Source organism: Leptodactylus fuscus, chromosome 6 (assembly GCF_031893055.1).
Source record: "Leptodactylus fuscus isolate aLepFus1 chromosome 6, aLepFus1.hap2, whole genome shotgun sequence".
NCBI lineage: Eukaryota > Metazoa > Chordata > Amphibia > Anura > Leptodactylidae > Leptodactylus > Leptodactylus fuscus.
The window spans coordinates 30,758,312-30,771,340 of NC_134270.1; the positions used below are offsets into that span (position 1 = coordinate 30,758,312).

The 13,029-nt window shown below is 43.6% G+C and overlaps 1 protein-coding gene across 2 annotated transcripts in view; it reads left to right on the forward strand.

Moving 5' to 3' along the window:
• The window catches only part of AGRN (agrin), a 428,413-nt gene that overhangs the window by 357,677 nt on the left and 57,707 nt on the right, over positions 1 to 13,029 (forward strand). For both annotated transcript variants that reach the window (XM_075279649.1, XM_075279650.1), the window contains 2 exons: positions 8,585 to 8,699; positions 12,520 to 12,651. In XM_075279649.1, coding sequence (XP_075135750.1) covers positions 8,585 to 8,699; positions 12,520 to 12,651 — 247 coding nt within the window. The remainder of the gene's footprint in view (positions 1 to 8,584; positions 8,700 to 12,519; positions 12,652 to 13,029) is intronic.

Below are 13,029 nucleotides of genomic sequence, written 5' to 3' on the forward strand. Positions count from 1 at the left end.
GAATACTAGTGTGAACCTAGCCTCAGACCTTTTGGAATGAATGGCGCTGAACTGCAGTACCATGCACAGCCACTATACAATGCACTGCTTTCTGCTTAGTAAGCAGAGAAGAGGCTGCAGCGCTCATCTGAACACTAAGGATTGGTCCTCAGTATCTTAGAACAGGGAAACTCCTTTAGGCTAAAAAGGAATGAGAAATTTACAGGAAGTTCTTATACGTCTCTCTTCTGCTTAACCCACTCCTGACCTTGACACAAAAAACCACAGCAAAATCTGGAACAAAAATGCAGCTATTTTACAAAGTGTGGCCTTAATCTGAGGCTGGGTTCACATAGGGTTTTTTGGTCTGGATTTTGACGCAGAATTCGGCTAAAAAAAAACGTCTCCCATTGACTTCAGTAGGAGCCGTTCACTTCTTTTTCCGCTAGTGGTTTTGTGCTTGCGGAAAATAGAAGCAACCTGCCCTTTCTTGCCCTGGATTCTGCAGCGGAATCTGTCACAGTGTACGCAGCGTGACACCTCCCATCCAACTAGGCCCATTTATTTGGGCCTTATCTGGAGCGGAATGCCGCGACCGGATGCCGGCATTCTGGCAGCCTAGAAGCCCTAGGTCCAACATCTAAAACCCACAGCAACTACGTTAAAAAAAAAGAGTCCCAGAAAACCCCCTTAGGGTCCATTCACACGGAGTAACATGCCGCGTGATGTGGCACATATACGGCGTGTGAGACTTTGCGTGCCGTAAAAGCTCCCATTGATTTCAATGGGAGCCTGGATCGTTTATGCCGCGTTATTTTGCGGCCGTGATTTCTTACATGTACATAAAACTCATGAGCCTCAAACTACACCTTTAACTACTGAGTAACTGCTAAGACGCTGCTCGGCATTGGCTCAGTGGTTAGCACTGTAGTGTTGGAGTCTTTGGATTGGATCGAGCCACGGCTGACATCTCCATGGAGCTTGTATATTCTTCATGCATTGCATGGGCTTCCCCCGGGGACTCCGTTTTCCCACCACATTCCAAAGAAATACCGATAAATCGTGATCCCTACTTGGGACAGCGAGCGATGACAATGTGTAAAACGTTGCCGAATATGTTGATGTTATATGATGAATCAAAGAAACCGCAGTAAAGTTTATAGCAAATCCCTTCATTCCTAATAAGCTCCTACAACTTTTTCATATGTACTAGCCGAGTTTCTAAAGCTGTTCCCAAGGAATCCCCAGAGTCTTCGTCTTAAGGATTTTCCTAATGTTACACAAGTGGGTTAGTTAGTTTCACTTAATTGACAATGGGAACTCCCGAAGAGGTGGTTTATTGGGTTCATGAGGACGGGTTTGCATATTAGTAAGTTTTCTGTTAGTTATTGCTCCTTTAGATCTTCCTGAGTTAGCAGACGGATGGCCGCCTTGTTCTTCTTCCTCCCGTCCTCCCCACCAGTACGTTTCTCTCCTTCACATCTTTCTTTACGGATAACAAAGGCTGTGTGTGCAGAATATCTGAGGAAGACGCTCCAGTCTACTGAAGAGCAGATAAGGGATTTAAGGCTGTGTGGTCATTGAGATAATATTTCAGAATCCTTTCTAAGAAGTACATGCCAAAAGATACAGATCAAACCTTGTCTAAAGGCTTATCCCCCATCTGCTTACTTTGCTTTTGTTATGTTTTGCTATATTTGTTGGTTTTTTTTTTCCTGTTTACTTTGCTTTAGTCTTTTGGCAAATCGATGAAGCTGTGTGCACTGTGCCAACTCGAAACGCATATGGTACAATAATGTAATAATGAGCTGGTTTTTACCTGTTCGCAGCATGTAACGCAGGAGTTACGATGAGATGGAATGGAAGCGCCCCCTGCTGGTTCAGAAATGGCATTTGGTTTGCTGCTTATAATCTGTAACTCTATTGAGAGCTGTCATTATTGTTATTACTTGGGGCCATATTCCATATTTTAGTACTTTATGTATATCGATCTGACTATTAGAACATACTTGACACTGATGATATCTATATTACATACAGTAGAATGATATATGCAGAATTATCCATGGAACCAGATCTGAACCTGATTACTACCATGAAAGTGTATATAGCACTGTATACCATCTCTTATTCTAAATTCTGAATTTAGAATACAAGGGAACGTGCCAATAGAGGGCAGTGAATGAGAGGGCATGTTTTTTCACTCTGCTCAAAGAGGTTCGGCAGCAGCAGATCCTTAGCACACCTTATAATGCACATTAGTTCAGGCAGAGAAAAGGTTACATGAAAGAGGTTGTGCAGCAGCTGCTGTAGTGTTTATAATTTAGTATGACCCTCACCCTCTACTGTATTGGTGCAATAAGCTATACCTTATAACTAGAGATGAGCGAATAGTATTCGATGGAATAGTAGTGTTCGATCAAAAACCGCTATTTGCATTGTTATTGGTGTACTCAGTTGAATATCACGCGGAAAGGCGGGAAATATTCGTTTACCCTCCAACCTCCCCTGGCGCCTTTTTTATTTTATTTTAACACCACTGTCTGTGGAGGGGCGGTATTCGATCGAATATACTCGCTCATCTCTAATGATAACAGATATGCAACAGTTTTCAGTACAGTATATACTATCCTATATATGATTGTTTCCCAATATGGATCATTTCCAATTCTCACTTGCCCCCCATTGTAAAGCTGGCCATACCCATTGGAGAAGTGTTGGTCAGTGCTTATTTGGCTAACAACTATGACTTGACTTATGCCATACGTAGTGACATAACTGAACGCTCAAGGGCCATTCTGCTACTATCCAACTTGGGCCCCAACAGCAATTTTTCCCCAACCATTCCCTCAGTGTCTTTGACTATATTTCGACCATTGCTCATGATAAGAGTAATTGGTGGAAGGCTACGTGTCATAAATCTTCTCACTCCAGCTCACCAGAGGGCAGGGGTAATAAATTTACAATGAACAAACTGCAAGTCAGCCAAGGGATCTAGAAAAGTGATGTTTAATGGGGTTTTTTGTGGTGAGAGTGACCTATGGGCCCCCTTGGCATATAGATCCTTTAGTTTATGCAGGGCATATGGGCCCCCGAAGACTCCCTGCAACCCTAAAGTTACGCCCCTGGCTATATATATGTATACTCAGCTTGGCAGAGAGTACATGTGTTCTGAATGCCAAGAGGTCTTCTGTGTTGATTTGGTTGTGGCTTATCTCCCACGAATATAAAAGATTAGGCATGTTGGAATGAAATATGCCCATGCCTTCTAATCCCTGTCATCGGGGGAAAGTCCGAACCTATACACCTTAGATGGTTGCTCAGTTTTTATCAGATTCGATTGATTAAGTCTTCTTGTCTTTTAGCCCTAAGCTTGCCGGTTATCACTGCACCGCTTGTGGCTGTCTGCCATACTACATAGTTCCAATATCTCTTCCTTGGGTTCACATACATACTCCACTACGGTGCACAAGGTGTTAAGCAACATTTGATAATTCTGTTTCATCAGTGTATCGAATAGAACACGCATATCGCCATTGTTATAGCCGCTCTTAATCTTGTTCTTTCCACATTTTTCTTTCTCTCTACTCCCACCTCTTTTGCTGCATTCAGAGAATCCTTTGCTACGGTCCTACTAAACTTGTGATATACTGTAGGATGTTATCAGCTCCGGGGAGAATTAGCATCAGCATTGATTTCCAATGTGGTACAGTAGTTATCCATACTAGAAAGAGGGAGATTAAAGCAGGCGATGGAAAACGCACTCGGTGCAGGGTTGAGAAGCAAAGCCGACCGCTGAGACTATACCTGAATCCTCTCATATAACAATGTATACTGCCTCTATGGCCTTTTAATATGGGGGTGGGGGCTACTGCCTTACTTTAATGATCGGCCGAGAGTGAAAGAGTTCATCATTTTGTGGGATTGTTGACCACGTTTGTTACTGTCATGCTCCGATAATCCGGGTGTGCCGCACAGATGTCAATTACTGTTATATAAATGGTTCTCTTAGAAGACACAGACATGTTGGCCTTATTTATCAAAATTGTCTAATAGTAAGAAGTCTTTTCTGTCCATAGAAACCAATCTGGGCTCAGCTCTCATTTCTTACAGTCTCCTTCACAGGACCGAGTTTCGCCCTTGAAATTCAGTCCATGTGGGGAGATGGACTCCGACCGTCGATAATGCTAGGAGTGTCTCAGTGATTACAGTACCAGGTAGTATTTGGTACGAAGGTAGGGACTGCAAAGAACATACACATAATGCTCATAGCCCATCTCCCCATATAGTGTTCAGGCTGGTAAATCTGGCACATACTTGGACTTTCGTAGATTCACGACCAAAACTCAGTCAGGTGGAACCAGCCATATTGTGATAAGATGAATTCTCATTGATGGCTGGTAGCTTTAGGCAGCAAAATACAGATAGACAATTTTAGTAAATTGGGGGCAATTGGGCCACATTTATCATAACTGTGGTATATGATGTTTTAGTCCGATCCCAGACCTTCCTTACATCAATGGACTGTGCCATTGGAAAAAGGTAAACTGCAACAGAAGTGCTAAGTAACCACCACCAGTGCCTAAGAATACAGTCCTAGTACTCAGCGCCTCTATCGTTGTTTACCTCGTCCGTGTAGACCAATCCACTAATCCGAGGAACATCTGAGGATCAGACAGAAACGTCAGATTGTGACCAGTATGGATTGCGTTCAATAAATTTATACCAGTCTAGTGAAGTGTTATTACTGTGCTATTACTGTGAATATTGACACAAAACCACACCAAACCTGAGCACTCTTGGAGTGTATGCATCTACTGTAATATAAAGGACAAGCCCCTCTGCTTCATCCATCTGCTTTAAAGGGATCTTATCATTGGATACCCTTTTTTTCCTGACTAACATGTAGGAACACCCTTAAGAAAAGCTATTCTGCTCCTACATTTAGATGTCTTCTCCGCGCCGCTGTTTGGTAGAAATCTGGGTTTTCTTCGGTATGCAAATTAGCTCTCTTGCAGCACTGGAGTGTCTCCAATGCTGTGAGAGAACTCTCCAGCACCGCCTCCATCTTCTTCTGGAACGCCCTCTCCCTGTGTCTTCTTCCATCCTGGGTTTCAATCTTCTGTTTGAGTGCTGTTTGAGCGCTAGGGACCGCCCCCAGTGCTGTGAGAGAACTCATTTGCATACCGAAGAAAACCGGGATTTCTACCGAACGGCGGCAGGGAGAAGACATCTAAAGGTAGGAGAAGAATAGCCCTTCTTAAGGCTATTCCTATATGATAGGATCCCTTTAATGGTACCAGAATCAGTGAATAGTGAGTAAGAGCGGCTTCAGCTCTCGTCTATATATTAGATGCTTTTCTTATCTGTATATCCAGCGTATAATATCAAATACCCTCTCCAGTGGCTCTACCAGCCATTGTAGCCAGAGCCAGACTTAGGTTCCTTGCGCCCACCAGATAAAATGATTCCGGGGGTCAGCGGTAAACCATTGTCCCTAAACCGTTGTACCCTTTAAGTTTGGGTGTTCTCTGCTGGACCATCAATGTGTTAGAGCCTGGGCCCACTGTAGAATCCTCTGGTCCTCTAGTGGACCAGCCCAATATTGAATGTAACTCATTGTCAGGGTTCCAGAATCTGGCCCTATAGATTTTAGCTGATTGGCAGGGTGGTTATACAAAGGTCAGCTTGTCCCTTGACCTGCCATGATGCCCATGAAAGGAACACATGGTGCAAATTCATCCATGGGCCTACAGTATGAATAGAAAATGGCTTGTCCATACTGGACGGTCCCTTTAACTGTAAAAAGCAGTATGATCCATACATAGTAAAGAGCGGTAATATAACGAAGTAGCCTGTCCATTTAGCCGTGTAGTGGCCGATGGTGTCTTTTTGCCTCTCCTACATAAGACTTTGCGTTCCATATTGTAAGACAGACGGGAGTTTAATAAAGGATCATCAGGAATTGTCCTTTATTCCTTTTTGTGTATTAATATTTAGTTTCCACAGAAACCAGCATAAGCGGAGAATTAATGAATCCGCAACGCATTCATTAGCTGCTATTTCTCTAGTTTACTTGCTCTCGATAATTTCATTTTCAGCATATCTCTTGTATCTACCAAGTGATTGACTTAAAGGGCATTTGGCATCTCCGAACAGCAAAAGTGCCATGTTCCTATGCAACCCTGATTCTGGGTGCTTGTCAAGTAATGTGATTTTATCTTACACATGAAAATGACCTTAACACTCATAAATCTGCAGGCGCGCGATGACTGCGCCATTTACTTCTCCGTTCTACTAGGAGAGGTTGGTTCATCTGGCGTTAGCTTTTTATCAGATTTCCCTTTTATGTATATCCAAATCAATTTATTGTACATAAAATTTATTGGGATGGATGGCGTGCGCGGCGGCCAAGTCTATTGAGCAGACAGCATTGGCGGGGTCACACTGGTGTCTTCTCATACACCGCAGCTGTCGGCAGCCAGATTCCATTTGTGGATTAAATGTCTCATGCATTTCTAAACGGGTGTAAAAAAAGGAGCCGGAGGTGAGCCACTAACTATCGGGATAATAGGGCATTCTGCTAATCTCAAAGAAATGCAATGCCCTTTTGGTATTTAGAAAGTTAATTTTAATATCACTTTGAGATAGGAAATATAAAGCGCACACGTCAATTATAAACTACAGAAGCGGCCTCTTTGTTGGCTAATGAGAATAGCGACTAGAGAAGGATGAACTACTCAGAGCCGCCTCATGCATATGAATCTGCCTCATGGACATGAGTAGCTAACTAGAAGACGTCTTATATTGGGGGTGGGGGTGGTTTCATGACATGCTGATAGGACTATAATAAGAGAAAGCGGTATTTATTAGGACACCTGTAAGGTAGTCCCTATTTAGGGTGTGCACCAAAGGAAGTAGCTAAAGAGGGTGCAGAGGTGTCACTCCCGAGCCCTTGTTCTGATGTAGCCCAAAGGCCATAATAAGAAACTGGTGGCACATGATGTCTGCGGGGTTAGAGCACTGTTACAGATTCTGCCTTGGGGTCCCGGAAATGCAAGCAGATGGGATATATTATAAGTACAACCCATGCAGAGCTGCAGAGGGACCCAGTAGGTGAGGGAAGAATGAATGTCAAGGCTCATGAGTACAGGTGGAATACATTCTCCATGATGAACAAGGGGCCCCTGTTCTGTACTGCAATGGGGTCCCTGCTACTAGTGCCAAGGTGGGCTCCTCCTTGTGTCTTAAGAGAAGGAAATACCACATAAGGAAACAAAATAAAGCTTCACTTCAGGCACAAAAATAAACACAATAAAATACTGCCTTAACTACAGGCAAAGGTCAAACAAAACCCTGCTCGTCCGAGCACTAACTAAACAGTATAATGCTAACTATACATGTGACTTACTACCAACCACATAAATAAACAAAATAGCACAGTACAGTCTCACCAGACTCTCAGTATTTTTAGGACAGACCCAGGCACCTCCTCTGCAGCCTCTTATGGCCCAGTAACAAGGCCAGGACAATCACCTGGGGCTGAGGCCCACACAAGATCCGCACTGGACCACAAATAGGTCAAAAACCTGGGGGAGATATACCGGGAGGGACTCCAGCACTCTTCCCGTCACCGTAGTGGATATAGATAGATATGTAGAGTAAATGGTACATATACATTACAGAGGCTATTGTTAGAACAATTATTACAATCTCATCCATCCACAATGTCATTAGGTGAAATAATAGACTGTATTTAATGAACTAAATAATAGAGTGTATTAATATTATCTCATAATACGTGTACATGACAAATACAAGAGATAGCTATTAGTTCTGCTTAATGAGAAAGCGTCTACATTACCGAGGACCTTTCACCTCTGCTGATATGTCTGTTTTTGTAGATACTGTACTTGTATCCATATATGATAATTCTAATCTAGTTTTTTGTGTTTCTCTTGCGACTCAGTACACAAAGGATTGTTGTTTGTTCCCTGTTTCGTGATTTGAAATCATGAAACGCCAACGTTAGAAGAGTGTGTATATATATATATATATATATATATATATATATATATATATATATACACACAGTTATAATTATGGTTTCTATTTCCTTGTCTTTATTATAAACCACAGTAATCGCTCCTTTCAGTCCAACAAGATGTCCGCACTCTTCATGTCTTCTTTGTGACAAGTAGCAGGACTGTACTGTTGTGAACATCAAAGACGGATGGCAAGAGCAATGGCACATTAGTTAATGCCTGACTTATTTGGGGGGTATTTTTGCAATTTTCTCGGTGACAAGGGAGAAGGAACTGAATTGTATTCAATTTGTTTCTTGTTCCCATAGCAGAGAGGCAGCGAATGTTTTATGGAAATGATACCAGACTCTGAAAATGTCCTACTTGTAATTCTGTTTTCTAAGCACAGGTCAAGAAGAGAACATACGTCTTATTAGAACTACGACTCCTAAGATCCTCATCGAATGCTTTCTAGCCGCTGTTGGAAGTTGTGGCCATTTCTCACTTTACGTGCATTTACATTAGATATCGCGTCTTCCTGCTCGATTACTGACACTATTGTCTACACCTTTTTCCTCTAGTTGGATAATCTTCTCCGAAATTCAGAAGTAAAGAGGGACTTTAGAAGCATCCGTGTGCGTGACCTGGGACCTAGCAACTCCATCAGAGCCATAGTGGAGGTGCATTTTGATCCAGGTTTGTTAGTTCAGATGGTCAGTCAAACTTACTGTAAGGATAATGACATTGTTGGTTGTGTTTTATCAACATTAATCCAAGGCTACATTGTTTTTATTATATTTAAAGAGATCCTGTCAGGGGATTTTGACTTCCCTGTCTGAGAACAGTATATGATAGGTGGGACGAATCCAAGCACTGTGATATATAGATTTATTTGATTTGGAATAGGATTTATCAGTAAAAAGCAGAATAAATCCTGATAGGACTCCTAGAAGAGACAGTGAGAGTCCTGATTACCCCGCCTACACACAGTGATTGACAGCTATCAGGAGGCTTAGAAGAGACAATGAGAGTCCTGATTACTCCGCCCACACACAGTGATTGACAGCCTTAAGGACTCCTAGAAGAGACAGTGAGAGTCCTGATTACTCCACCCACACACAGTGATTGACACCTATCGGGACTCCTAGAAGAGACAGTGAGAGTCCTGATTACTCCACCCACACACAGTGATTGACACCTATCGGGACTCCTAGAAGAGACAGTGAGAGTCCTGATTACTCCCACCCACACACAGTGATTGACACCTATCGGGACTCCTAGAAGAGACAGTGAGAGTCCTGATTACTCCACCCACACACAGTGATTGACACCTATCGGGACTCCTAGAAGAGACAGTGAGAGTCCTGATTACTCCACCCACACACAGTGATTGACACCTATCGGGACTCCTAGAAGAGACAGTGAGAGTCCTGATTACCCCGCCTACACACAGTGATTGACACCTATCGGGACTCCTAGAAGAGACAGTGAGAGTCCTGATTACCCCGCCTACACACAGTGATTGACGGCCATCAGGACTCCTAGAAGAGACAGCGAGAGTCCTGATTATTACACCCACACACAGGGATTGACGGCCAACAGGACACCTATGAGAGACACTGAGAGTCCTGATTACTCCACCCACACACAGTGATTGACAGCCATCAGGACTCCTATGAGAGACACTGAGAGTCCTGATTACTCCACCCACACACAGTGATTGACAGCCATCAGGACTCCTATGAGAGACACTGAGAGTCCTGATTACTCCACCCACACTCAGTGATTGACAGCCATCAGGACTCCTATGAGAGACACTGAGAGTCCTGATTACTCCACCCACACTCAGTGATTGACAGCCATCAGGACTCCTATGAGAGACACTGAGAGTCCTGATTACTCCACCCACACACAGTGATTGACAGCCATCAGGACTCCTAGAAGAGATAGTGAGAGTCCTTATTACTCCACCCACACACAGTGATTGCCGGCCAGCAGGACTCCTTGAAGAGATAGTCCTGATAACCCCACCCTCATAGGATGATTGGCAGTCTTCTGTGCACACACACTGATACAGGTAGAGCTGTCAATCTTCCTGTGTGGGCGGACTACTCAGGACTCTCACCGTCTCTCCTAGGAGTCCTGTCAGGATTTATAATACTTTTCTTTTTCTACAGAAATCCTGCACCAAATAATATAAACCTATATATCACACTGCTCGTCTTCTCTCCCTCTATCATACCCTGCTCTCAGCTAGAGCAGCAGAAATCACCTGACAGGTTCAACTTAAATACAGAAGATGGTGTTTTAGCATTATTCATACCATACATCTCTTGTATATATTCCTGCTATGCCCCATTCCAATATGAAACAGCCATCTGGTATTGCTGACAAGGGTATGAAGTACAAGCATAGATTTTTATCTTGAACATCTATTAACTGTGGCAGGTTTAGGCAATCTGTGGTTCGCCAATTGCTCTTGATCTACAACTCCTGACGTATCCTGCCAGTCAGACATATTAGCACTTGCTCCGAGCTGTAAATCAGCAAGGCCGAGCCAGATTTCCCACCAATATAAGTAATTAGTAATGCTGCCGAATCCTTTTCTATGTCATTCCGAGATGTGTTTATGTAAAATGGCAACATCAGTTTTGGAAGCTCTAGCTCTAGATTTTGCTTTCATCCATAAATGTCCTACACCCATAGATGCAGATAATATATGTTGCAGCATAAGTAGAGTTTGCACAGTGAGCAAGTTCAAAAACCCTCAATAAAATAGCTTAAAATGTTTTTTCTATATATTCTAGTAATCGAGAGCAGGATAAGCTGCCAATGGCAGAAGTTTTACAATGTGCCTCACTACCATCAGCCCCTAAGGCATCTCAAGATCAGCGCCAATTCTGCCCTCGATCTGCCTCCCATTGCTTTCAAAGGTGTAGGATGCTGAAATAACAAGAGTCTGTGCAAGTCTTTGTGCTGGTGAACCTCATTCATCCCTGGAAAGAGGCGGAAATGGAAGTCTGCCTGAAATTTCTCTTTCATTTCCTCCATGAGAATGTAAAAATTCAACAGGGTAGTTATCAGAAGAACAGTGATTCCATGAGTGGCCCCCATTTTCCTATCGTTCCCTGTTTCCCTCCATATAATTCTTAGAGCTTCTTGTTCACCCCACCATGTATCTGTAGTAGGCATAGCACCGAATTATACGATGACCTAAGTAGCCAAATACTTTGTTTACCTCTCATCCCAGCATTTGAAGGGTTTGGCCCCCAAAACATTGCCATACTTAGAATTTTATAATCACTGGAGGTCCGGCCATTGGAAAGATCACTGACCACTGCTTTATTTAAGTGGGCCAATGCACTTTAATAAAGTTGAATATATCACCGTCTAGCATTTCCCGTGACCCCCCCCCCCCGTGCACACAACCCATCCCCCACACCTCCTCCCCCCCCCCCTGCGCCTTCTCCGTCCCCTCCCCACGCGCGCCCCCGGCCCCCTCCCCCAGGCGCCTCATGTACATATGGTGGGCATACTGTGCTGCGCTCCGGCTAAGCCCATGCTCGGCCACATCTCTCATTGTGGCCATTTACCGTTGCGTCCACCTCCCGTTGTGGGCAACATGGGTAAATGGATGTTGGCAAAATTTGGCCTAGTTCCCTCTCCCCCTTCCCACCTCCATGCCCCCGCTGTAATCACAGAAACAGTACACCCAATCCACACCGCGCCCCCAAACCAAGGCAGCATGTTCGGTACTCACCTGCCCACACATGAGACGCCATTTTCTGTATCTCGCTCTATGCTTGGCTTCATCCTATATAGCTCCGCCCACACTATAGCGCGATCCTATCGAAGAATGGCTCAAGGACCTGAGATGACATCATCTCGGGTCCTTTAGCCTACACTGAACCTAAATTTATTGCTCACGGTTGTGAAGCCCGGTCATTTACAGGGATAGTAAGCAGCCTATGTTCGAATCCGGGTGCCATTGTATTTATGTGTGAAATTTCAGACAAATCCGTTTCGCCGTTTTGGCGTGATTGAGGAACAAGCATCCAAACATGCAAACTTTCACATTTATAATATTAGTAGGATTGGGGTTCCATTTAGATTGTTATATCTGTACAATACCTTATTTTATCTAGCCTGGTGTTTGCAGTTTCGCTAACTAAATAGCCCTAGAGCGTTGCTCTCAAGAAATCTTTCGAGACCTTACCGCATGCCTGAATGTTCAGGATAGCTTGGTTTTCTTGTCGTACACAAAAGATTATTTTGCCTGGAAAATAAACAAGGCAGTTCTACAAGAGGAGATACGTAATGTTGCTTTCCTGTAATGTCTCCTGCATGGCAGCGACGGTCCTCCGGGAGCACTTCTGCCACAAGTGCAGCATTACAGTATGTTCTTACATTGCATTGGGCAGCTGGTGCATGTATATGAGGTAATTGGGAGAGCACTCTGATGTGTAATGGCGGTATAATACAGGCAGGTTGCATTGATTCCTCTTCTCTTATTTAGCTACAAGCCTAACTGCCTTAGATGTGCAGAAAGCTTTACTGGCACGACTCAAGAGCACCAAGAAGAAGGCAATCACCGTGAAGAAGCCAATTCAGGACAACGTGAAGTTCTTGGACTTTGGTGAGATCCCTGGTACATCCTTCTGCTTTATTTCTACCTCTTGAACCCTCGTAATGTCGAAATGTCAATATTTGCACTTTCCCTTTCTCATTGTAGACGTGATAGTTTGGCCCTTGGCTCTAACAAATGAATGCATATGGAGACATTAATCTCACTGATGAGATCCTGGCTGGTGCTGGCCGAAATACTTTCCTATGGAAAGGTCAAGCTATGGTGTCCAGAGGAATAAAGGCATAGTGAGACAGGAGCTTGGCCACACTACCATTAGATTTACGAGAAATACAACCGTTTTTGTGTTTCCATTAACCCCTTTTCTGATGGACGTTACAACATTACAACACAGATATATTTCCAACATATTGCATTAGTTGACAGATGGTGCTGGTATTC